General features: G+C 42.8%; 1 protein-coding gene across 8 annotated transcripts in view; it reads right to left on the bottom strand.

Moving 5' to 3' along the window:
• adgb (androglobin) overlaps positions 1–21,800 on the bottom strand; it is a 33,487-nt gene extending 11,687 nt beyond the window's left edge. For 4 of the 8 annotated variants that reach the window (XM_081695616.1, XM_081695617.1, XM_081695621.1 and 1 more), the window contains exons 1-19: positions 21,644–21,800; positions 21,311–21,470; positions 21,022–21,114; positions 19,592–19,663; positions 18,943–19,146; positions 17,851–17,990; positions 16,718–16,804; positions 14,883–15,058; positions 12,912–13,028; positions 10,826–10,950; positions 9,903–10,077; positions 9,290–9,380; positions 8,568–8,718; positions 6,841–6,883; positions 4,730–4,910; positions 4,559–4,622; positions 4,193–4,303; positions 3,531–3,639; positions 3,240–3,372 (exon numbers count right to left, since the gene is read on the bottom strand). In XM_081695616.1, coding sequence (XP_081551742.1) covers positions 3,240–3,372; positions 3,531–3,639; positions 4,193–4,303; positions 4,559–4,622; positions 4,730–4,910; positions 6,841–6,883; positions 8,568–8,718; positions 9,290–9,380; positions 9,903–10,077; positions 10,826–10,950; positions 12,912–13,028; positions 14,883–15,058; positions 16,718–16,804; positions 17,851–17,990; positions 18,943–19,146; positions 19,592–19,663; positions 21,022–21,114; positions 21,311–21,470; positions 21,644–21,723 — 2,312 coding nt within the window. In that variant the 5' untranslated portion in view covers positions 21,724–21,800. The remainder of the gene's footprint in view (positions 1–3,239; positions 3,373–3,530; positions 3,640–4,192; positions 4,304–4,558; positions 4,623–4,729; positions 4,911–6,840; positions 6,884–8,567; positions 8,719–9,289; positions 9,381–9,902; positions 10,078–10,825; positions 10,951–12,911; positions 13,029–14,882; positions 15,059–16,717; positions 16,805–17,850; positions 17,991–18,942; positions 19,147–19,591; positions 19,664–21,021; positions 21,115–21,310; positions 21,471–21,643) is intronic. The other 4 variants (XM_081695619.1, XM_081695618.1, XM_035529339.2 and 1 more) reach the window with 4 other exon arrangements.
• Positions 21,801–23,261: the final 1,461 nt, after the last annotated feature.

Below are 23,261 nucleotides of genomic sequence, written 5' to 3'. Positions count from 1 at the left end.
ATAGATAGATAGATAGATAGATAGATAGATAGATAGATAGATAGATAGATAGAAACAGAGACAGAAAGACAATCAGACAGAGAAAGACTGGAGAAAAAGTAATAGAGACAAGGAAGAATATGCCATAAGCAGACAATGAATAAATTAAATGTCAAAGAAAACTACCAAAGAAAAAAAATGAATTCTGCCAAAGAGAAAAATAAAATAAAATAAATAAATGTAGCTCAACGTGCATTCCAATTATAGCAGTATATCAGCCCATATCTACTGGCTACCCCCAGACACCTTTGCCTATACCCCACTTATATATACTCTTCACCCCTTGGACCAGACCATTTACAGGTATTTAAATGATTAAGTTCCTAATATTTCCCTCATATTGTCCAAGATAAAGGCTTATCATTTAAAACATTTTCCAGTTATACAAAATTTCATTATTAAAATAAATATACACATATCCAAACATATAGAGCCATTAACTAAGATTTTGTCCTCACTCATTCTGCTTGTGAAATTACCTTATCCGAACACGTGAACCAAAAACTATAAATCCCCTCAATTCTGTGTATGACTCTTTTGACTCCTCACCTTATGACATGCATATCATATGTATTGTCCACATTATCACTCTGGCTCTACTGTTTGTCAGCATGGAATGGCCAGGAGTCCCATTACAGAGTGTTTAAAATTCACTTATCTAATTTTTGTGTTTAATATGTAATGATACTATTTTACATATTATACACATTAAAATTGAACTACAATATTATCAACTATTAAAATCTGCCTAATGACCTGAACCTCTGCCATGGATTGCTGTGCTATGGTCCACTCATTATAAGAACCAAACCTCAACATTTAAATAACCTTTTAAAACAGAATATCTGAAAATGTCCCTAAAACAAGCTCTGACTGCAGATGGCTAGATTTTGTGCAATTTTTACAAGCGCAAAGCACATTTGACATGCCTGTCAGTTAGCAGTGGTGACCTCAGTCTTTGTTTTGGGTCCCATTAGTGTGCAATTTAGCCATGAAAACACCTTGAGCTCACAAGGGTTCTCTGAAGAGTGCAAAGATTAGGAACATTTCAGCGCTTCCATTAAATGCACATTTGAAAATGAGAATGGATGACAAACAGAAAGCGTAAGCTTCTCTGGTTGCCACCTACGATACAAGCTGCGTTTCAAATATGAAGAAAAGGCAATGCACTTATTCCCAGTGCACTTAACCCAACATAATTACTCATTACTTCCTCAGCTACCCATATAACTAATGCCCTTTGAAAATAAGCTTTATGATTAGAGATTACAGCAACAGAAAATGCCATCTTCTGTGGCTATGCAATGTGAGCATCATCAAAACCTGTAAGGTAATGAACAATCTTCACGGATTCCATGGTGCCAGTGCCATGTGCTTTTATTTCTGTTGTGTGTGGTCTCCATCCTGTCTTATGGCTGGTTATCCCTGCCCTTGTTTGTTTTCACCTTTGCATTGTTTCTTGCTAATTTACCCGTGAAGCTACACCTCTTGTCTTCATCACCTCACTGTCAGCCTTTGCTTCAGCATTTTCAGATCCCTGTGGATTAGTTCGGTTCTCCCCATTACGTTTTCCAGTTTAATATCTGTGTCTTCTGACTTTTGCACCATGGACTGTTACAACGTGGACTCTTGGAAGTGCCCTTAATAAACACAGATCTCCGCTGCATCCTGTGTCTCCATGGTATATGATACAAACTTCCAGAAAATTAGGTGTTTGTCGAAGTTGTTTTCAGAAAGACCAATGTGAATTAAACGTAAATTAAAAGATTTAGTGAAATTTAAGTCTAAAAAAGATTCACTTAAACTATAATCTACTATAAAATTAAAATGAATGTAGATTGTAGTTACTGTAGTGAAACATCTGGGTTCATAACGAGTCCAGAACTATTTTGCAGGGTGAAAGTGCTAGGCCTGGTCTTTCCTCTATGGTAGTAGCATATGAGATGGAGTTTCGCAATAACTGAGTGAAAGGCCACTGAAACTCCTCCCTCCTAGCTGACCTCTTTCCTACTCAAACTAGCGTTCTTTGCGATGTGGATTCATGCCACTAGTTGAGTACCTTAACCACTGAGCTACCACTGCCCATGCCACACATGCAGCCTCTCTCACTGCTGCAAGTATTTAGTGGTTCCTGAAGAAACATTGTGGGGAAATGTTGACAAAAGAAGGTCTAGACTAGTGGAAGAATGGGCTAAAGCAGAACCCAGGAAACACAACAGTCATGGAGTCAGGACAGGGTCGAGACTACAGGATCTATCTGCAAAAACAGCAGTATTTAAAAAGAGCACTCTTATGTTCCCCCCTGTCTTCACTAAGGGTGGCTCTAGTGAACATGATGGCTGGCATTCATCCCTTCTCTCTCTCTCTCTTATATTACCTCCTGATAAATCTCTGTTCCCAGCATGCACACTCTGTATGTAGGCCCCCTGCTTTTAGGTCACTATAGAGCTAGAAATAGCAGACTGGGTCATCTCTCTCTCTCTCTCTCTCTCGCTCTCTCTCGCTCTCTCTCTCTCTCTCTCTCTCTCTCTCTCTCTCTCTCGCTCTATCACCCTCTCACTGTCTCTGGGATTCCTCAGAGATGCCTGGCTACATTATTGGGAACAGAACCTACAGCAAGCTCATGCACTGTTCGCTATGTTCACATGTGGTCTTCATGGTTCCAGGGTGTTCCAAAAACCACTGTGGCCTGGCGAGCTGCCTCCTTACAGGCAGAGATCAGAGGGAGTGAGTCGTGGACAGGATTACAGATGTGGTATGAGATTGCTGTTATAGCTATGGTTATGATACATAGACACACATGAAAAAAGAGGATGAGGCACTATTGAATACTCTAGAACAGACGTAAACTAAATTAGGCTACATCACATTCATTTTAAATTAATCATTGGTTAAGTGAATTTATAAGATTTATAAGTGAATTTATACTTATAGTTTTTGTCTTAGGGTTTTTAGGATGTTTAATATGGATTAAACATGGTTTCAGTAATGATCACTGTTATGGATAAGATTATGATTATAGTAATGACATGGTTATGCTCTGTATTACCCTGCTATGTTTAAACTGTGCTAGCAAGATTAAAGATTATCACCTATTTAAATTTATGATTATGCCAAATTATATAGTTGCAGTAAGGTTTACGGTTATTATTATGGCTTTGGTTCTTTATGATTACGGTAATGATTTTGAGTGGTCTTACCCTGGCAGCAAGGACAGAATTGCTGCTTTGCAGGCAGTGGTCCGGATGTTCACCTGTGGGAACTGAAATATTATGCTCTTCCAGGAAAAAGGTTCAGCTGTCAGGACTCCAGTCCTGGAGACACAACCCTTGACTGCACAGTGCGCACATACATACACAACAGGACATGGGCACACACACCCAAACATACACACCCACACACACATATACACACATACACGCACACAGATAAATGTGTCTTGTAAAAATCCCCATACGTCTGATGTGTGTGTGTGTCTGTATTTGCCTTACTCTCATCCACACTGTCTCCCCAGTGTACCAGTGCTGAGAAACAGATGAGAATCTCTGTAGGTAACAGGTTATCCACAAACAGGAAGTAAGAGGCCTTTTCATCTGGCCCCTAATAAAGAGAGAATAAGAGTACATGAGTGTGTGAGTGAGAGAGAGAGAGAGAGAGAGAGAGAGAGAGAGAGAGAGAGAGAGAGAGAGAGAGAGAGAGAGAGAGAGAAAGAGAGTTAGATAAGCTTCTTTGTACCTAATGGACAGCAACAGTAAATATTAATGTGGTCTGAATTTGTATATGTCTCTAGGGACTACAATGCACACACATGCACACACGCGCACACGCACACACACACACACACACACACACACACACACACACACACACACACACACACACACACACACAGTAATTACCTAAGATTAAATCAAACCATAAAGTTCTCAGGGGATTACTATAAACGGCATTCATCGACAATACATGGCACAACAGGAAGAGGTGATCCAAAACAAAAGGATTATTATAAACAATATACAACCGCCAAACAAGTTATGTGAGCGTGCGCATGCTTGCCCTCGTGTGGGCACGGCCGCTTGGATGTGAGCGTGTGTGCACAAGTGTGGACCCGTGAACACTTTTGCACGCGTGTACACAATTGTCCGGTGTGTACCTGCACTGACGTCGTTACGCAAGAGCCTGGCAACTTGGTGGAGAGTGTGGAGTTGGTGGAGCCTGTCATATTGGTCAGAGCCGTGGCAGACATTCTAGCTGTGATAGAGCTCTGATGGGGGAAGAACAGCCATTAAAACAAGCATTCCTGCATTTGCCATCTAAACCCCTGAAAGAAAATAACACAGACAGAATCCTGTGTCTTTAGAATGCCCTTTTGTGAGCGAAGTTCTAAAAAGACATTAAAGAAATGGCTCTGTAGGGTGTGTTCCCTACTTCAAAAGTATGGGCTTGTATGGCTTATTACATTTTCATCACACCTGGACTTAGTCAAAGATTGCAATTACTGCTGTGACCAAAACTTCACCTTGAATTGTGACTTTTGGGAGTGGTGAGTGTAGGTGTTGGGCTTGTGGAAAACCAGCAGTGTCCTTTGAAGATGCAAGAAAAAACATCACTTGGACAGAATCTGGCGAGAATGAACTCACATTGCCTCATCATTTTCTGTCACAGGGTAAAAGGGTGGGCTGTTTCTCACTGGAAGCACTGGGGGAAGTCGTGGAGGTGGACCCACGTTTCTTGAAGCATGGCTCTTGTGGATGCTACCATGTCCTGGGGCGGGGTGGTGCTGCTCTCCTTAGCTGTCCACACTTGCTCCCTTTCTTTTTCTTTCTCCTTGATGGGAACTGAGGATGCTTCTGTTTCTGCCGCCTCTGCATCTGACAGAGACAAAGGTGTCAGGTAGAACCACAGAGATCAATGCCCATCTTATGTCTGTGGGTGTAAACAGCTCCAAGAGGTTCTGGAAAGTGAAGAATAATACAAGCTGAGCATAAAGGGGGAGAAAACTGAAACCAGGGAGATTCAGAGAACTCCTGGTTCCATGGACATTAATCTAGTACTACAGGGCTCTAGGTTTTCTTCTAACTCTCTGTGAGAAGTGAAGTATTTATCCCCAAACAATATTTGCTTGCACCTGGTACCATCCAAGGAAAAAAAAAATGTTACATTTACATTACATCTAGATATTGTTTATTCACAGTAAGAATGAATTTGGCAAGAGAGGAAGGATATTACTACGTACAGGGGATTTTCATTTAACTACATGACTCTTGGGTTCCAGAGCTGTGGTGCCATGGTGACGGGCCCTACTTTTTGAGCCTCCGTCAGGTGTCCGGCGTGGTACTGTGGGGCAGCCCGCAGCGGGCATGTGACACCAGGGCTATGCAAGACGCAGGATCATGTGGGCTCAGCTGCTTGTTCAGCAGCCCTGGCTCAGTAGCCCTTATTTACCCCTGCCTGAGAGGTTTTGTGAATCTTGGGGGCAGGGCTGGAGAGTCTTAGGGGAAGGACTAATGAAGCTGAGTGTTCCAGGCTACTGCAATAGGATTGTGAGCTGGCAGGAACATAAACTTCCACACTTTTGTCCCTCCTCCATGTGTCTTCAGTAGTGCTAACAGCAGCCAGAAGATATGCTCTTACACATACAATCAGTCAAGGGTGAGGTGTTGGTGGAAGCTGCTGTCCAACACTGATCCAAGAGCAGCCTTGGTTTTACCACATATTCTCAACCTGACTCCCAGGGACAGGGGAACAGAAATGAATGCCTGTACTCCTGGAATATGCTTGTACTAAATGCACTTGATCCAAATGCTCAGCGAATTTACCTACTGGCACATAGCTGGCTCCCCTGGCTCCCTTTCGGGACCAAACCAGCAGCCACACCATTGCAGGCCTCAACACTCAATCCATGTGCAGGACAGGACCCCAACAGGAAGCGATAGGATTCCTGAAGAGTCATGTCCGATAAGGAGAGAGCCAGCAGGAATATAGACGTTCTGGTGAAGTCACCGCGGGAGCTCACTTCATTTAGCTCACTCCAGGTGTTACTAAGCAACCCACCAAGCTCCCCAGGAAAAGCGTGTAATTGGCCTGTCGTGATGAGGGGTGAGTGCAGAGTCACGATCGGGCGAGATGGAGACGATAGTGGTGCATGTGCGTGCGTGCCTGCATGTGTGGGTGTCTGTCTGTTTGTGAAATACTATTAAAAAGGAAAAAGGCTAGGTACTAGAGGCAAAGAGAGAAAGAGACAGAGAGAGAGAGACAGAGACAGAGAGAGAGATAGAAAAAGTGGAATGGTGATAGCAAAGCACTCCACCAGACATCTTATCCAATTAAAGCAGCTATTAGCGTTGTGGTGCTAACGGCTTCACAATGATTAGGGGGAGGGGAGGAAAGCAGTGTGGTGAATCGTTTCACATCCTCACACTCATTGACAGTCACTTAGATTCCAACTGCTACAAGGCGCCCCACACCACAGTGATGAAACAGACTTTCAAAATATCCACTTCAAAATGACAGGGTTCTGTTTACAGGCGGCGAGAGTTGCAAATTCAGTCTGCGTGTGCCAGTCCATTTTCTGTTTTCACTAATACGACGAATTTCATTTTCATTACACGCGATGAGAACAACATGTAATGAGAGCACATTAAAAGCATAGGCAGAGCATCATGACTCCAGTAGCAGTATGAATAAACTGTTTGAGGGCAGGCTGCTTACTAACTACCTCACATCTGATAACTGGTGGTGTACTCTAAGAACCCGTGCAGGTGGCTGCCTGGCTGGGTGGGGTACATGAGCACACCTTACCATTAAGAGCACTTTCATCCTTCTTCTTGTCCTCTGCTGATACCTGGGGCAGAAGGAAGAGTAAATGCAGACAAAAAGAAAACAGGCATCCAGAGACAGACTCATGGAGAAGCAGAGTTTTTCAACGACAAATTTATTGACGACACTCATGGCATAATAAACCTGGGCCAGAGAGGAAGAAGCATAGTACTATTTGCCAATTTGCTAGTCCTCTCTCATGGGATTAGGGGAAAATGGCTCTCTTATTTCTGGGATTGTGGGCAAACTCACTGGTGAATGGTTTCAACACTGATTGGTGGAGTGCCGATCACAAAGGAGACGAAAATGCTTCCCACAACATGGCTTACATGAGGAAGGCCATGTGACCATGAGCCATGAGCCTCGATCCACTCAGGCACATGGACAAAGGAAGAAGAGCCACAAGCAACTCGAGGATGTTCAGACGTTGATGGGATTAGCCGTAGCACCTGATTAGCATGTCAGCATTTAGCTTTAATGGCATTGCATCGCCCCAACAAATCATAAGACTACTCAAGTAAGTGGGTGACACCATGGCAACAGTTTTTCTAGATTGTTCCTCCTGCCCCCATGGATACAGATTGTTTCTGGGACACTCCACCGACCCCTTTTCATGTATAATTGGCCCCAACTTCACAGCACTTTTAAAGCCCAAGGACTGTGCCATTTAGATGTGGGGGACCATTAGCGCTTCAATATATGCCACACCTAATCAGTGACTCAAAGGTAGGAAGTGAATAACTGAGGAGAAGAGAAGAGAAGAGAAGAGAAGAGAAGAGAAGAGAAGAGACGAGAAGAGAAGAGAAGAGAAGAGAAGAGAAGAGAAGAGAAGAGAAGAGAAGCAGAGAGAAGAGAAGAGCAGAGAAGAGAAGAGAAGAGAAGAGAAGAGAAGAGAAGAGAAGAGAAGAGAAGAGGAGAGAAGAGCAGAGAAGCAGAGAGAAGAGAAGAGCAGAGAAGAGACGAGAAGAGAAGAGGAGAGAAGAGAAGACAAGAGAAGGTCCTTTGAAAGCTGAGGTGCTAAGTATCACATTAACACAGCATCTGCAAAGTTTGAGAGTGATACCTCATTTCACACATTCAAGAAGTAACAAAAAGGCTAGCCTGAGCCTGAGCATACCTTATTCCCTTTACTGCACTATGGCAAAGTGGATGTGATGAACAGCTTACCTGCCCCACTGCCATGTTAGTCTACCCTGTTGGTCAGTGGACAAGTACAAGTGAGCACACACACACACACACACACACACATACACGCACACACACACACAAACACAAACACATACACACACACACTTTGGCTACTCCCCACTTGGACCTGTTATGAACCCCCAGTGAGACATCCCTCCAGATGACTGACAGGCTCATTGTGTTGCTTTTTAGACCCCAGAGGTTGTGAGCTGTCCCTTTCTTTTGTTTTTTGTTTTTAGAATGCAATAGCAAGCCCGTGTCCACCTCCCCCACTTACCTTCTCCTCCCTTTGCCCAGTGAGCTCACTCACTCGGGCAGACAGGGGCACTGACATTGGAGTTGGACACAGGAGTGGTTGAAGCAGGTGGGATCCAATCGCTCCCAGCTATGGAGCTAAATCATGGGGTAGACCACCACTATGCCTTCCTCTGGTGCCTTCAAACCAGCATCCTGCAGACTTGGAGCAGTGTCCAGTGAACCCATGCTAAGCGGAGCAAGGGTGGGAGGGTCTTTTAGTGTACCTCAGTGGTGTGAGCGGAGTCCAGCGAACTAAGGCGGTTGCACTTTGCCACATGAGGGGCAGGACTGGGATCCTCGCCCTCATATGCCTCGTCAAACGAAGCCAGATTGGATCTGCTCCCACACCTCCCGTGCCTGTCCAGATGAGGATCCCTAGGGCAACACACACACACACACACATAACTCAAGCACACCAACACAAAGGCATTTCAGAACATGCACAAACACAGACACACCCCCACACACAAACAAATGCTGTGTTTGATCCGCCTGAAAACAACAGCAGCCGACGTCTCACACAGGACAATAAAGGCAGAAAATAAGCGGCTCTTCAGAGGCTGGGATGTGAATGTGGGTATTGACTCCATCATGAATGTGGGGGGATGCTCACCGCGCAGGAACACACAGATCAATACTGAGGCTTGATGGCTGTCTGGCTCTCCGACTACATCCTCCCACACACACACACACACACACTGAGAGTGTACTTAATATCATCCATCCATCTCTCACTACACATCCTCTCTCTTAAACACACACACACACACACACACGCACACAAACACCTGCTTGTTCAGCATGCAGTTCACACATAACCAAACCACAGAGCCAGCAAAGACACGTACAGCATCTACCCAGCAGTAATGACAGTACCATCAGGGCTTTGTAGATTCCCAGCAAACACATAGACATAAAGACACACACTCACACACACAATGCTTACAGCTGGACCTGGGCAAACATGCTTATGAGTCTGAAGTTGAGGAAGGGACTGGCCACCTGTATGTATTGCTCAGGCTTCTGAAGTGGGGTCTCTGTAGGAGACAGATATACCACACAATAAACACAGACTGGTCACCTACATTATACACACAGATATACCACACAATAAACACAGACTGGTCACCTACATTATACACACAGATATACCACGCAGTAAACACAGACTGGTCACCTGTATTATACACACAGATATACCATGCAGTAAACACAGACTGGTCACCTGGATTATACACACAGATATACCACATATGGTGACAATCAAAGCCTGAGACCTGAATATACATACAAATACATGACACACAATAACCATCACAGACTGGGACCTGGATATGCAGCAGGCCTTCTAGCTCTCCAGTATTGACTTGATGAAACTTGAAAGTGTCTGTCTGTGTTCATGTGTGTGTGTGTGTGTGTGTCTGTGCGTGTGTGTGTGTGTGTGTGTGTATGTGTGTGTGTGTGTGTGTGTGTGTGTGTGTGTGTGTATGTGTGTATGTGTGTGTGTGCGTGTGTGCGTGTGTTGGATCACACACAAACACACACGCCCTAGAGCTCACCCTTGGGCTCATCAGTGATGTTCCTCTCTTTACGGGGGCGGACAAGTTTCCAGCTCGATACAGGGGGCGTTTTGGGACCCACCACCAGGGAGCAGGCTCTGGTCCGCATCAGAAGCACGGGGTGACTGTAGAGCTGAGATAGCCCGTACTGCCGCAGTCTCTCTGATGAGTCTGCCTGGAGAAAACACACACATACACAAACCCCCATATTCAGCCACCTTTTAATAATGGATTAGACAACCAGAACTGATCCAAAGTAGCACACAAGCTGAGCACAAGATGAAGGAAAGGATGGAGAGAAGCAAGTGGGGAGTTCACAACTTGCAGCATATTACCACATTAATGAGCTTTGGAAATGTGGGCTTCACCTCACCAAACCTTAGGAGCAGAGCAGTTCTTTCATTTAGCAGCTCTGGCCCTGTGAGCAACGAATCAGCCATTTTCTGAAATGTCAGTAGATGCTGTCCCAGCAAGTTGCAGAATATGTAGTTTTTGCATACGACAGGAAACTAGAACTTCCATTAGAATTTTCACTGAAGCGTAGCAAAAAATAGGTAAAAAAGACACACTGCTGAGTACACCAGATCTAAATCAACTAATGTCTGACCTTAGAGTTGTTACAACCATACAAATGCAGTGGGCACTGTTAGAGCAAACAAATCATGTGGAATTTATGTCCAAGACTGGACGAAGTAAAACCAATAGATTTCAGGGTGAAAAGCTTTGCTCCGGCCTTGGGGATCATGCGGGTCACATATTTTTCCTGCTTCAACGAATCCAACAGAATCCAAGAGAAAGCTTGGAGAATTAGTGCATGAGCCAAATCAGACACATCAGAGCAGGAGAAACGCTCAACCACGTGGATCTCTGGAGTCAGGCAAGCATACTGCGAGCTATATACTGTTTTCGGGTGAACATCTCACAGCAAAGGATGGAATTATGGGAGGGATCTTTGGGAGTACCATCTGGCCCAGCATGGAGGTCTTCTTCTCCTGCAGGTGCAGCGGCTGGAAACTGGCACACACGACCATCTGAGGAGACTCACTGCCTAGACCAGGGAGTGTGTTTGAGAGGCAGAGAGAAGGCGAGAGAGAGAGAGAGAGAGAAAAAGAAAGAAAGAGAAAGAGACCAGTTAGAAAGCCATTATCCAAGCACAATTGGGCAAACACAACACATAGTGTGGTGGAAGCAGAGATTTCTGAGCCATACTCAGTTATGGAGGACAGTAATCAAGATGGATCCCGCACACTTTTTCACAACCACAGGGAGCCGATAAAATATGTAAGCTGAGGGAACACAGCATGCCTCTAGTATTAGAGATAAAGCAGCTCTATGATGACAGAGCGATTCTAAGAGAACAGAGCAGTGCAATCTTGCAGACACTTAGATTCAAGAGAAAGTCAAATAGAAAGCAGAAGAGGAAAGAGAGAGGGAGAGGAAGAATTTGTGTCAACAGTATTTGACCTTTATCAGCTATGAATGTCAGGCAAGCTTTCACTGGATATACTGAGAAAGAGAAGGTGTAAGAGAGAGAGAGAGAGAGAGAGAGAGAGAGAGAGAGAGAGAGAGAGAGAGAGAGAGAGAGAGAGAGAGAGAGAGAGAGAGAGACATTGTCCTTAAAGACTTGGATATATGGAGCAGGTCCCAAGCAAGGTTAATGAGATTACCTATTCCTCACGTTCTGAGGGAAAACGCACAGTAAATGTTCCCATAATATTAATAGAATGAGCTGTGTGTGTGTTTTTTTTTGGGGGGGGGGGGGGGGTGTAGGAGAGTGACAGAGAGATATTGCTTGAAGCACAGAGGATCTAGGGCTTGGTGCCAAGTTATATATGTCACAGCATGTTACAATCTTTCTCTGATTAATTAGTATCAACCACATGGTAGGAGTGAAAGTGAGAGCAAAAGACAAAAAGATCAAGTGTGTGTGTGTGTGTGTGTGTGTGTGTGTGTGAGAGAGAGAGAGAGAGAGAGAGAGAGAGAGAGAGAGAGAGAGAGAGAGAGAGAGAGAGAGAGAGAGAGAAAGAGAGAGGCAAACAGAGACAGAGAGATTTTTATTGCCTTTCAGTTTTATCCTGGTCTAATTCAGTTATTCACTTACAGACGTTAATGACCCAAAAGAGCCATACAGCACTGCAGACTGCCTCTCAGCAGGAAAATCAAGAATCCATGGTAATACTTTGACGAACACGTGAAGCACTTTCCCTCAAATCACTGTCAATTTTTTAGCAAGGTCTGTGGTGTGGGTTTGTGTGTGTGTGTGTGTGCGTGTGTGTGTGTGCATGTGTGCGTGCACGTGTTTCCAGAATATGGTTCACACATGCACTGCGGAGTGACAAAAAGGTAGCTCTTCGGGCACAATGCATAATTCCAATGCACTCAGCACACCATAGGTGCGCCTGAGGATAAAGCAGCCTAATGACTCCGTTCATACTCTGGAGTGCACACACATACACATACACACAGACACACACACACACTTTCTCTCTGTCTATCTCTCTTTCATAGCAGATAAGGGGTTAGCTGTTAGATGGGGCCTGAGCACATGAACTTTGTAATGCATGAATGTGCCAGGGGAGTGCCATGCAGGGTCGTGCCCCGTTGCTAGGCGGCAGGCAGGCTGGCATTCAGTACATGTGTGACCTCTGTGCCAGACCTGCTTTTCTCTAATAACTGGATTATTTCCTCAGGTTAGTCAGGTATCACTGGTACTTGTTTATAAGAAACTATATAAAGGATTTTAGCATGCAAATGAAACTTATCCTGATTGCATTTTAGTTAATAATATGCTAGGTAAGGTAACATACACACACACACACACACACACACACACACACACACACACACACACACACACACACATATATATATATATATATATATATATATATATATATATATATATATATATATATATATATATATATAAAGGACAGGAATAAACATAAAATAAACAGCCTTTACCTCTCTTTCACACACACACACACACACACACACAAATTGTCTCACTGTCGTCTGTGGGCTGGCCGGCACTGTTGCTCTGAGTGAAGGCGTATTCGTTGGCCAGGGTCGAGGTGGCCTCGTTGCCCATTCTTTCTCTCTCACCCTCTTTGCTTTTCTTCTTTTCTAAAAGAGCAAAGCACACAGGCAGGCGTTACTTGGGGAGATTAGTCTGGCCTCTGGCCTTTAGAGGGACAGAAACATGATTCATGGGTAAATACATGATTGATGTGTCTATAAGGGATGATTTTCTTTTGTTCTTCTTCTTAGAAGGACATCTCATCATGGTGGTTGTGAAGAAGACTTGGAAGAAGGTTGTGTCAAGGTGATGACTGCTAGTAGACTACCGTTAAACCGTTAATGTTTCTATATAGTGTACTTTAATGATCATAATTTAACACCAGGCATTACAGAGGTTATGCAAGATTTTAAATAACCAAGTCTCATTATTATCAGTGGTAGCTGGCCAATAGATTTATTCGCCCCACCTGGTAGAAATGTGTTTCTTTTTGTTTTGTTTTTTTATTATTCTTTTTTTTAAATAATCAATAACTACTAATTTGAGTATGAATGCGTGTGATACAAAAAATATACTGGGAGAAATTAGCTTTCTGGTTCATTCCCTCTCTTCTGGGGTAATAGCGCTACCAGCACCAGCGTAGCCAGTTTGTTGAACATCGCTTACACAAGATGCGCGCATACAAACAAATTCAGCCAATCAGCGTACCCGAATTTGATGCCTAACGGGCCTTTGTTTATCGTAGCCGGTAAAGTAGGAAATTCTGATGTCATTGATAGTCATGAACGCGGTAACTTTGCACATGGTATTTCAAGTCGCCTCCAGATTCAATAACATCCTCTCTAAAATCTTTTTAAGAGAACTTTGGTGGAAAAATTACACGGTGATGAGTAGCTTGCTAAGACTGGCAAGTTGTGTATTGTGTATTTTGTGGTAGTTTTTCATTTATAGTTCCAATGAACTAGCTGAGCTATTGAAGCCTAGGTTTGCTCCAGTTTTAGTTAACTATTAAGTTCGCTAGCGTTATATATCCGCTACCAGTGTGTTGTGGATCTAATTTAGTGGTTGCTCTATTTAATTGATTTCGCTATCGTTAGCTAGATAACTTGTTTAGCTTGCTAACGGTATTTTAGTGGTAGATGTACCGAACCGAGCTAAGATGAGCTCGCTTTACAACTTAACAAGTTTAGGCAGTTGTAAAGTCTGAGTTGAAGCTTTCCTTTTGATACTTAATTTATAGGTTGAATATATAAGGACAACCATTAAAATGCAAGCCTTCAATTTGTTTAAAAATGTTTTCCTTTAGTTAACAAAATATTCAGATTTGTCTAATGATACACATTGTACCTTCAGTCTGAGCAAATTAGAGCTGCACTAATGATAATTGTCATTTATTATTTGCCTTTTGATTTTAATGCCGAATAAATAATTACTGGTTATTTCACAGAGCACTAGTTGTGTTAAGTTGTATTGGGATGGTTGCTGAAACTGATTGATTGATTATGTCAACAACAGCCCCACCTAGAATATTCTTCCTGGTTACCACTGCTCATTATCCCTTTAAGGAAGAAGCACTTTTCATTACACAAAATCAATAAGTATTACAGTCTGGGGACCAGTCTTGATTTTTTTCTAGTAAGTCATTTCGATGCTGACTGATATTGTATGATAAGACAAGGATAAGAGCTCATCTGAGCTCTTCAAATGACCTATACTTTCTGAGCTTTCAAGATTGGAGATTATATACTGATTCTTTAGTGCTCATATAGATTCAGTATGTTCCCTCTTGTGCTGTTTATATATAATGTTGAATTATATCATTTTGGGTCAGCAATAGAAGACACTTGCCTTGCACAGTTGCTTATTTTTCCCCTGCTCATCCTGGTTGTGTGAATTTGCTTGACATATTTTGGAAAATGGCTCCAAAACAAATGGAGTGGGATTATGTACATGTCCCATACCTTTTTGTTTTTCCTTGTTCAGAGTGGGTGACTTGCTCTTACACTCGCCTGCCTGTGAGTGCCTGCCGCCTGCAGAGCACGCTGATGTGGACCTCTCCAATGTGCCCTCTTCGGTGACCTGAAACTTCGGAATGGCATCCTGCAGGAATTCCCACAGTTTTCCCACATGCCGGGACCTGGGAAAGTCACCCGAGCGCAGTGTTAGGGCAGCCTAGGCTCAGTCATGCCTCCCTGAGTGACGATTTAACCATGGCTTTGCTCTATTTAATCATCTGGCCTTAATAAGTTAAACCAAGCAAGTTGCCATTTGTATCTAATTGACGACCCACTGTGGGATCGATGAGCAAGGTGCACCAGCCAAGCAGACAGGGAGCACTACTGTCTGGTGATAATCAATAAACAGCAATTAGAGGGACGCACCAGGCCACTGGTGATCAATATTCTGTATGTGAGTTGATGCCCATGTCTGAGGTAGACACAACACCTAGGAACGCAGACAAACAATCGACTGGATATCATTATCTGCTGGGTTGAAAACAGACATTACTTCTGTCTTTCAGCTGTGATCTCTGGGAGTTAATTTCCACCCTGTTGGGGCCATTGATCTAGCTTGAGGGTATTCGGGCCAGACTGCTGCTGAGTGGGTGGGTACAGGGGTTTTGGGCTGTGCCAGTGTTTGCTGGCCTGCCCCCTTTCCTTGGCTTGGCCAGACATGGAGAAAACAACCCTGGGACGTCTAATAACCAGTTTAATATACACAGGTCAGGACAGAAGATACACAGATCGATACTTGGACAAGCTGAAGTGTAACAACACATATACACACAAATGAAGACACTGCCTCACTTAACATATGCTCTTTCCATCTCAAATGCACTTAAACATCCCTAACTAAGCTCTGTTGTGGGAACACCGTGGAAGCCTGTGAACCACAGAAACCTGAAGAACTCCCATGGCATCAGGCCTGAGCGCTAACCTTCAGCTGGTCACCCCAGCACCCAAACCCCACATCCCCATGCATGACACAGGGGCAGTTCCCTGCACCGCACTAGTGTTGGCCTGCTAGCTTGATCACAGAAGAAAGCTGCTCGCCGGCCATTTTTCAGGAGGTGCTGAAATGAGCGCAATGTAAAGGGAGGTAGGTGGGCGTGGCCATCATAATCTAACAGCATGTGGCACTGTCTCATCACTGCTGGCGGGAAGCACAGCCTGGTCAGGGCCTGGGGGGGCAATAGATCAGTAAACCTCGTTAGCCTTACACAGCCAAGCCAAAAGGATGGAGGGAGAGAGAGAGAGACAGGAGGCTTCATTTCTGGCCACAGCTTGGAATAAATGTAGATTTATATAGTTTCCAGTTTTAAATGTCAAAGCCACCACAGTAATAAAAGTAATTAAGAATTTACATTCGTTTTCATTTTTATTTTTGTTGATCTAATCCATCAGGTTTGGTATTCAGGGATTCTGTGTGGAGAAGCTGACTATTACCATTTTGGACAGAGAACTTACTATCCAATCCCCCTAAGGACTTATCATCCTAAATGTTGGGTCAGTATGATCCCAGTATGATCAGAATATGATGATACAAAACATTAGTTACCATCAGTGCCTCGTAAAATTAAATGGTTTAGGACACAAATAACACAGAGGTATGCTAGGCAGAGGCTCAATTTCTAAGCAGTGTAGAGTAATGGGGTCTTTTAGAAAGGTTGGGAAAGAAATGTCAATAGAAATACAAGTGTTGGGCAACGCACTATCAGTATCCTATTTGGAGAAGGGCTTACTCCGCAAATAACAGGCTTGCAATGCGTAAGCTGTCGAGTGTGAGAGAGTCTTACTGAAGGGGGAGGAGCTCTGGTATCCAGCCAGTCAGACAGTGGATGATGGTGAACTCTCCTAGCTCTCTCCCAGAGCTGGGTGCCACACTGAAACAGGAACATGGTGACAATGCCAGTGTTAATTCCTGAACTAAAGGCTCATTATGCATCATTTGGGGCACAAGGCAAGGCCATGTTGGATGTTTCTTATGTTGTGTTTAGAGTGGACCACATTCAACCTGCAGACCAGAAGCTAGTGCAGCTGGCACAGGCGACACAGAGATGTCAGTGAATGCATGTTGAGGAAAACTGTTAGTGAAGGAACTGGAATGGTCATGAAGTCCTGATTGAAATGAGCTACACCTTTAGGCACAAAGGTGAATTGGTATTAATGCACAGACAGGGTCACTGTGGAAAAAACTTTTTTTCTTAGGCAAATTCTCAAACAATTCTCTGTGTGTGTTTCTGCACACAGAGCATAACTTATTTATGCTGCAGTTTCATGGCAACAAGTCTGTAAATGTGTGTGCTGGTGTGACCTATCACTCTTTCTCCCTCTCCTTCTTGAAGAAAGCAGATGGAATATACACTAATTGTGCCTCACGGGATGCTGTATTCAAGCAGTCCGGCAGCTATTAATTAACTGCACCATTTCGCTAGCACTAATGCCGAGTCAACTCGAACGGGAACCCCATGCCAGTGCTATTGTCACCCCTTTAGAAGAACATAGACAGATGCATGTGTCATTTTTCCAGGTGAACTGATGGTGTGTGTGTGTGTGTGTGTGTGTGTGTGTGTGTGTGTGTGTGTGTGTGTGTGTTTCATGGGAGTCACCGAAAAGGCCTCAAAAAGAAGTACTATAGGTGTTTTATTATTTACTGTCAAATATTCCTGCATATCATTAAAGATTTACAGAATTCAGTAACTTTCCCTTGATTTTGTTTACAGAGTAACATTTGAAATACCTAGCATGTTACAAATTTGGAACAGTCATATGACGCATCTAAAAGTAACTATAACATTTATAGTTAAAATATTATTAGGCAAGGTAGGTCAAGTCTAACATTACTCCAAGTAAACCTAGGAGATCAAAACAATGCCTTCACAAAGTTGTCATAATTTGACTAGACCATTTTGATCATGACTGTACTTACTCTGTATTGGCCAGTTTGAGGATAGCCTTAGCCAGTAGCATAGGCCAGAGCTCTGATTGGTTTGTGGTTGCTGGAAGCAGCAGGTTGTTCTTATCATCAAACGGTAAAGAGTCATCAATCGTGATTTTCCTCCAACAGCCCTGAAACATATATGTGCAGAGAGCAACAGAGGGACTGTGTGCATTTTTAACCTTTAATCAAAGGTCTGGTTACACAAGTATTCATTTATATGCTGCTAAAACTAATGTGATGTCATATTACAGAGCCTAATGAGGGTTTTTTGTTGGTGTTTAAGTAGTCCTTCACTTGAGACAAAATATTCCCTTCATGTCACTTAACTTTACACTAAACTCTAGAAAAGGGACATATGTGAGAGTTGCACCGCCTTTCATATGTCCAAACTGCACTGGTACTATACTTTACTGAAGTGTACTTAAGATTGATTAGACAGACCGAGAGAAAGAGAAAGAGAGATTTTGACAAGTTTTTGAAATTAATATTTAACACACTGAAAAATAGAATGCCTAAATATCAGAAATAAAACATTATTTCTCCAATTGCCAAAAAGTGTAGCCTTGTGCTAATTTGCATTGCTCCAAATTCCCTCCAAACAAACAATGGGATGGCACCGGTCACTGGACTGATGAACACAGAGAGTAGAGCAGCAAAAAATGGGCTCTTCATACAGTGACATGACAGGGCAGGTCAAAGAGCAGCCAAAGCCAACAGAGAGTTGGCCAGGCTCAGGCAGTAGCACACTCTCATAGAAAGAGACCTCGGGATACAGCCAGAGTATGCAAGGAAAAAAAAAAAAAAAATCCCATAAAGTGCTCAGTATTAATTTCTCTTCCAGGTGTGAATACTGCACAGGTCTTGCATTTACAAAAAAAATAGTATAAAAATAGTGGTGCAATAAATATGATGCAAAAAATCTGTGAGTTTTCGTCATTTCTCATCATGCATTTCTTTTTCTTCATAATGACAATTAAGAAATAATTACTGGAAAATTATTGTTTTGTAATTATTTAAACATAAAGCAAAACTGCACATCAATGACAAATGTAATATGATCTAGGTGTGGTCAGAACTCACCATCCAGTAGAGTCTAACCACATACTTCCCATAGGCATTATAGAGAGGCATGTGGCCCTTTGCCACTTTGCACAGGGAATAGATGTGCTCCCAGGGCCTCCAGGGGTTAGGGGCTGTGTCCACAGAAACAGCTTTGTCTTCAACCCCTGCTGGGATGCAGACTTTCCACACAATGTATATCTCGCTGATGATACAGCGGATGAGCTGAGGTGGAGAGATGTGAACATCAGTAAGAGCGTAGGAGGAAACCACTGAAGTCACACAAACTGCCCCATTCACTGTTGACTTTTTACAGTTTATTCCTGAATGGTGCTAATTATCCTGTTTTGTATATATGACCTAGCAGGCATCTAGCTTGGCTAGCGAAGCGCTTAAATAATAAGGAGTTCTACAATTCCTTAAACCACCTGGTGAGAAGACCATCAATAACACCTTCCATGTACGTCTAAATGCACTGCTATTATTTCATCTCTGCATTGTAGAAACAGCGGCTTAACTTGCTAGGTTGGAAAAAATGAATGGCTTTCCAGAGGCTACAAATAGTTTTGTTTTTCCCTCTTCTAGGTGAATCTATGATACAGTCAATAGAGCAGTTATGGCCACAGAGACCTGACAAAAATGTCTGTATAGTCAGTGCTAGGAGCCTCACCTCACTGGAGAGTAGATGCTCATTAGCTGAGCGTAGATCAAAATCTGCTTCATTTTCAACTACAACTGGAACCTGGCATTAAACACACACACATCTTATGTGGATAAAACAATTATTTTGATACAAAAATGGAAATGATATTATCTGATATACACTTACCAGCCACTGTATTGGACACTATCAGAAACACGTCACAGATGTACAGATCAAGTATATAACACTTGCCTATATCTGCTGCCATGCATAATTTCTGTTAGTCATCCTCTAGCCCTTCATTAGTTGTCAGTTCCTGGCCAGAGGACTGCTGTTTGCTGGATATTTTTGGATGGCAGACCACTCCACTCAGCAGTGACACTGACACAGGTAAAAACTCCAGCAACACTGCTGTGCCAGATAAAGTTGTACCAGCTCAACACCCACCATCACACAACTACCATGTCACAGTCAAGCTGTGTTGAGAATGGTCTGTAAGACAGACGATCTCTATTTAGTAGTCTTGTGGTCAGAAACTGACAAGTGAACAGAGTAGAGGATCACTGACAAATTGTACATGCCAACAGATGGTCTACAATCTGTAATTACACACAAATGAAATGTATCTATAATACAGGTGTATCTAATAAGGTAAAGATTTCTAATAAGGTGGCTGGTGAGGGTATATAATCTCACCAAACCAGCTCTGGTTTCATGCCCAAAGGTGGTCTTTCAGAGCTGAAAATTAAAACTATTATGGATGAAAACTTGAGCAGGGACTTAAACACTTTTGGACTCCAGTTTAAAATAAATGTATTCCTTTCTCTATTTCATTCTGTCTGACTGCATTCTCATTCAACATGCTGTCCTATTGTAGTCATAGCTCTATGGAGAACAAGGCTCTTTATGAATGTGTTATTAATGCATCATTAACCCTTAATGAACTCTAAAGGCTCTCAAATCAAATGTCAGTCACCATCTACATTGTTGGCATAGAAATGAAAGCAAAGGAGCCAACCTCAGTTCATTCTGTCAATTAGGCACCATGCACACAAGTGAATACTGAAGTAATTGGTTTCAGCTCTCGACTGAGAACAAGCGCTTTCTCAACTAAACAGTGTATCTCGTTCCGTGGCTTCTGTGGTCAGTGACCTGTGCTGATAGCTACAAGCTGGGTATAATTGTTTTCTGCTGATAGAACTAGGAAATTGCACTACGCTGGCTCACATGAGACCAGAGAAGAAGCAGTGCCAAAAAAAAGAACTGTGTGGTTTTCACAGCTGGCGGAATATTTTGGTGGTCCATATTTCATAATGGCTCCAGTCTACAGAACTGTTCTGACAAATGGGGTTACCTAATGCATGAATGGCTAGAAGAGAGTGGAACTAGAGTAGCGTGCAAATTTTAAGGAGGATGCTAAAATGTGCCAGCTGGTCTTTTGGTGAACACATGCATACCTTATTCACTATGTAGTCTGAAGGACGTTTCCAAGTGTGAGCTTTTAGAGATGGTGGAAGTTCAACCTTCCCTTCTGGGTCCTCAAACAGCTGCTAAAATGTGGTAATGTAAAGAGCTACTCAGATCAATGACTCAGATCAATGTTTGTTTGTTTGTTTGTTTTAAATATTCATGCAGGATATACAGGCATAAAAGTTAATAAGTGTACATTCTCTCCCACATTCTCTCTCTATATTTCACGAATGCCTGGCAGGTTCATTTTTGGACCAGACGTCCACTGACACTCACGCTCAGTGGACTCTTCCCAGCTTTTCCGTCTTTTCCACCTTTGGCCGCATCCCATTTCTCAGCACTGACCTCCGTCTCGTTCCATTCAGGCCAGATAGGGAGGCGGCTCCTCTTCATCTCTCCTGTGCCCTCTGAAGAACTGACCGCTAATGAGGACACCCTAAGGCCAATGAATTGGCTACATTTACTGTCACATCTCTGCTACTAATGATATTATATTCAATTCGATGCTAGTTAGCTAGATTGCTGCCTATAGGCCAACAAGTTATGAAGACAGTGTTAGCTAGCTAGTGATTGCATTTTTAGCGCGCTAGCAAGAATCACATTTCTTACTCTTTAGTGGGTGACTGTCCTTGGGATGAAGAAATGCGACTAGTCGAAGACTCTTTTTTCTTTGGAGGCTGCTTCGACATTGCAGTTTTGTGTCACCGGCAAATACTTTTCTCGTGAGTTATTGATTGCAGCCACAGCTGAAAAGGTCCGACTTGTTTTGCTAGTCAGTTGCTGGGGAGTTTGTCCTGTTGCTGAGCGACGCCGCCACGTGCGCTGCCAATAGGAGCTCATTCGAGTGCTCTTCGGATTTCCCGCTTGTGATGAAGTGAAGGGCAACAGCCTATTTTGCGGTCGTTTGATATCTAATGGTAAACATTGTTTCTACAGGCTTTCGGTCTTGAAGAAATGTAGTGGCCTAATAATCTTAAACCTTCAAACTCAAATGTATTAGACATTGCTTCTGTTATGAATGAAGTTTTTCTGTCTAAATACTTCATACCTGACATGGGAAAAGGGGTTTTATATATATAGAAAATGGGCTAGGCTATAATTACACAGCTCACGTAACAGGCTTATGATGGAAAATATATTAAAATGATAGCTGGTTGTTTGCACCTGGTCACTGCGCCATTTCAGATCCAAATCACAGAGCTTCTAATTAATAAAACGTGTTGTGATCCAGTATTATATAGCTAGCAAAGAAGAAGACTCAATTCATGTAATATTATATAGCGGTAAATTTGGATTTCCCAGATTATCGGGTATTTGAAAACGAATTGAAAACCTAACCTAACAAAAAATAATAGGAGTTTAGAGTTTTGTGTATAGCACAGCCTAATGATTAATCGAGTATAAGATATATATACGTAGTCAAAAATGTCAGTGTAGTAAACAAGGTTTCCAAAGGGGGAAAAAAACGGATGTTTCAGACAGACGTCTTTCATCCACTGTGCAAGCAAAATGCTATATTATTACTTCTACTTCTTTAACGCCAATACACTGCAATTACTACCTATGTCATCAGTTGAACTTCAGAAGCATTTGTTTGCACAGCTGATGAAGAACCTCTACCTGAAACCTCCTGTTTCTCTGGAAACCTTGTGTACTACACTGCACTCCTTATGACACCTATAAGTAGAAATTGTACATAGACCAGCAGTTACACTATATGAAAAGTACATGGACATCTCACTACCACACCTATTTGAGCTTATTGGACATCCAAGTCCAAAAAGAGTTAGTCTTTTGCACCACCTCTGCCTATCCCCTTTTTAGCTATAATAGCCTCCACTTCTATAGTAAGGTTTTCCATAATGTTTTGGAATGTGTCTGTATCCATATATGTATCCAAAAGAGCATTTCTGAGGTCAGGCACTGATGAAGAGGAGGCCTGGCTGACAATAAATGTCCTAATTCTTCCCAAAAATGTGTAGTGGGGTTGAAGTCACTGGAGTTCCTCCACAACAAGCTCAAACCATGTCTTTTTGGACCTCGCATAAAGGGTCTTCCCCAAACTGCTGCCACAAATTGGAGGCATATAATTGTCTAAAATGTCTTTGTATGCTGTAGCATTAACATTCCCCTTCAATGGGAATAAGGGTCCTAATTTCCAAACACTGATAAACTGTCTCATGCCTCCTTAACCAAATTTTACTATATGCCCTGTACATTCTAGTAG

The sequence above is a fragment of the Electrophorus electricus genome, chromosome 2 (assembly GCF_041902795.1).
Source record: "Electrophorus electricus isolate QZ-2024a chromosome 2, ASM4190279v1, whole genome shotgun sequence".
In the NCBI taxonomy this organism is placed as follows: domain Eukaryota; kingdom Metazoa; phylum Chordata; class Actinopteri; order Gymnotiformes; family Gymnotidae; genus Electrophorus; species Electrophorus electricus.
Note: the sequence above shows the minus strand (reverse complement) of the source record. Positions and strands in the feature narration are given on the sequence as shown.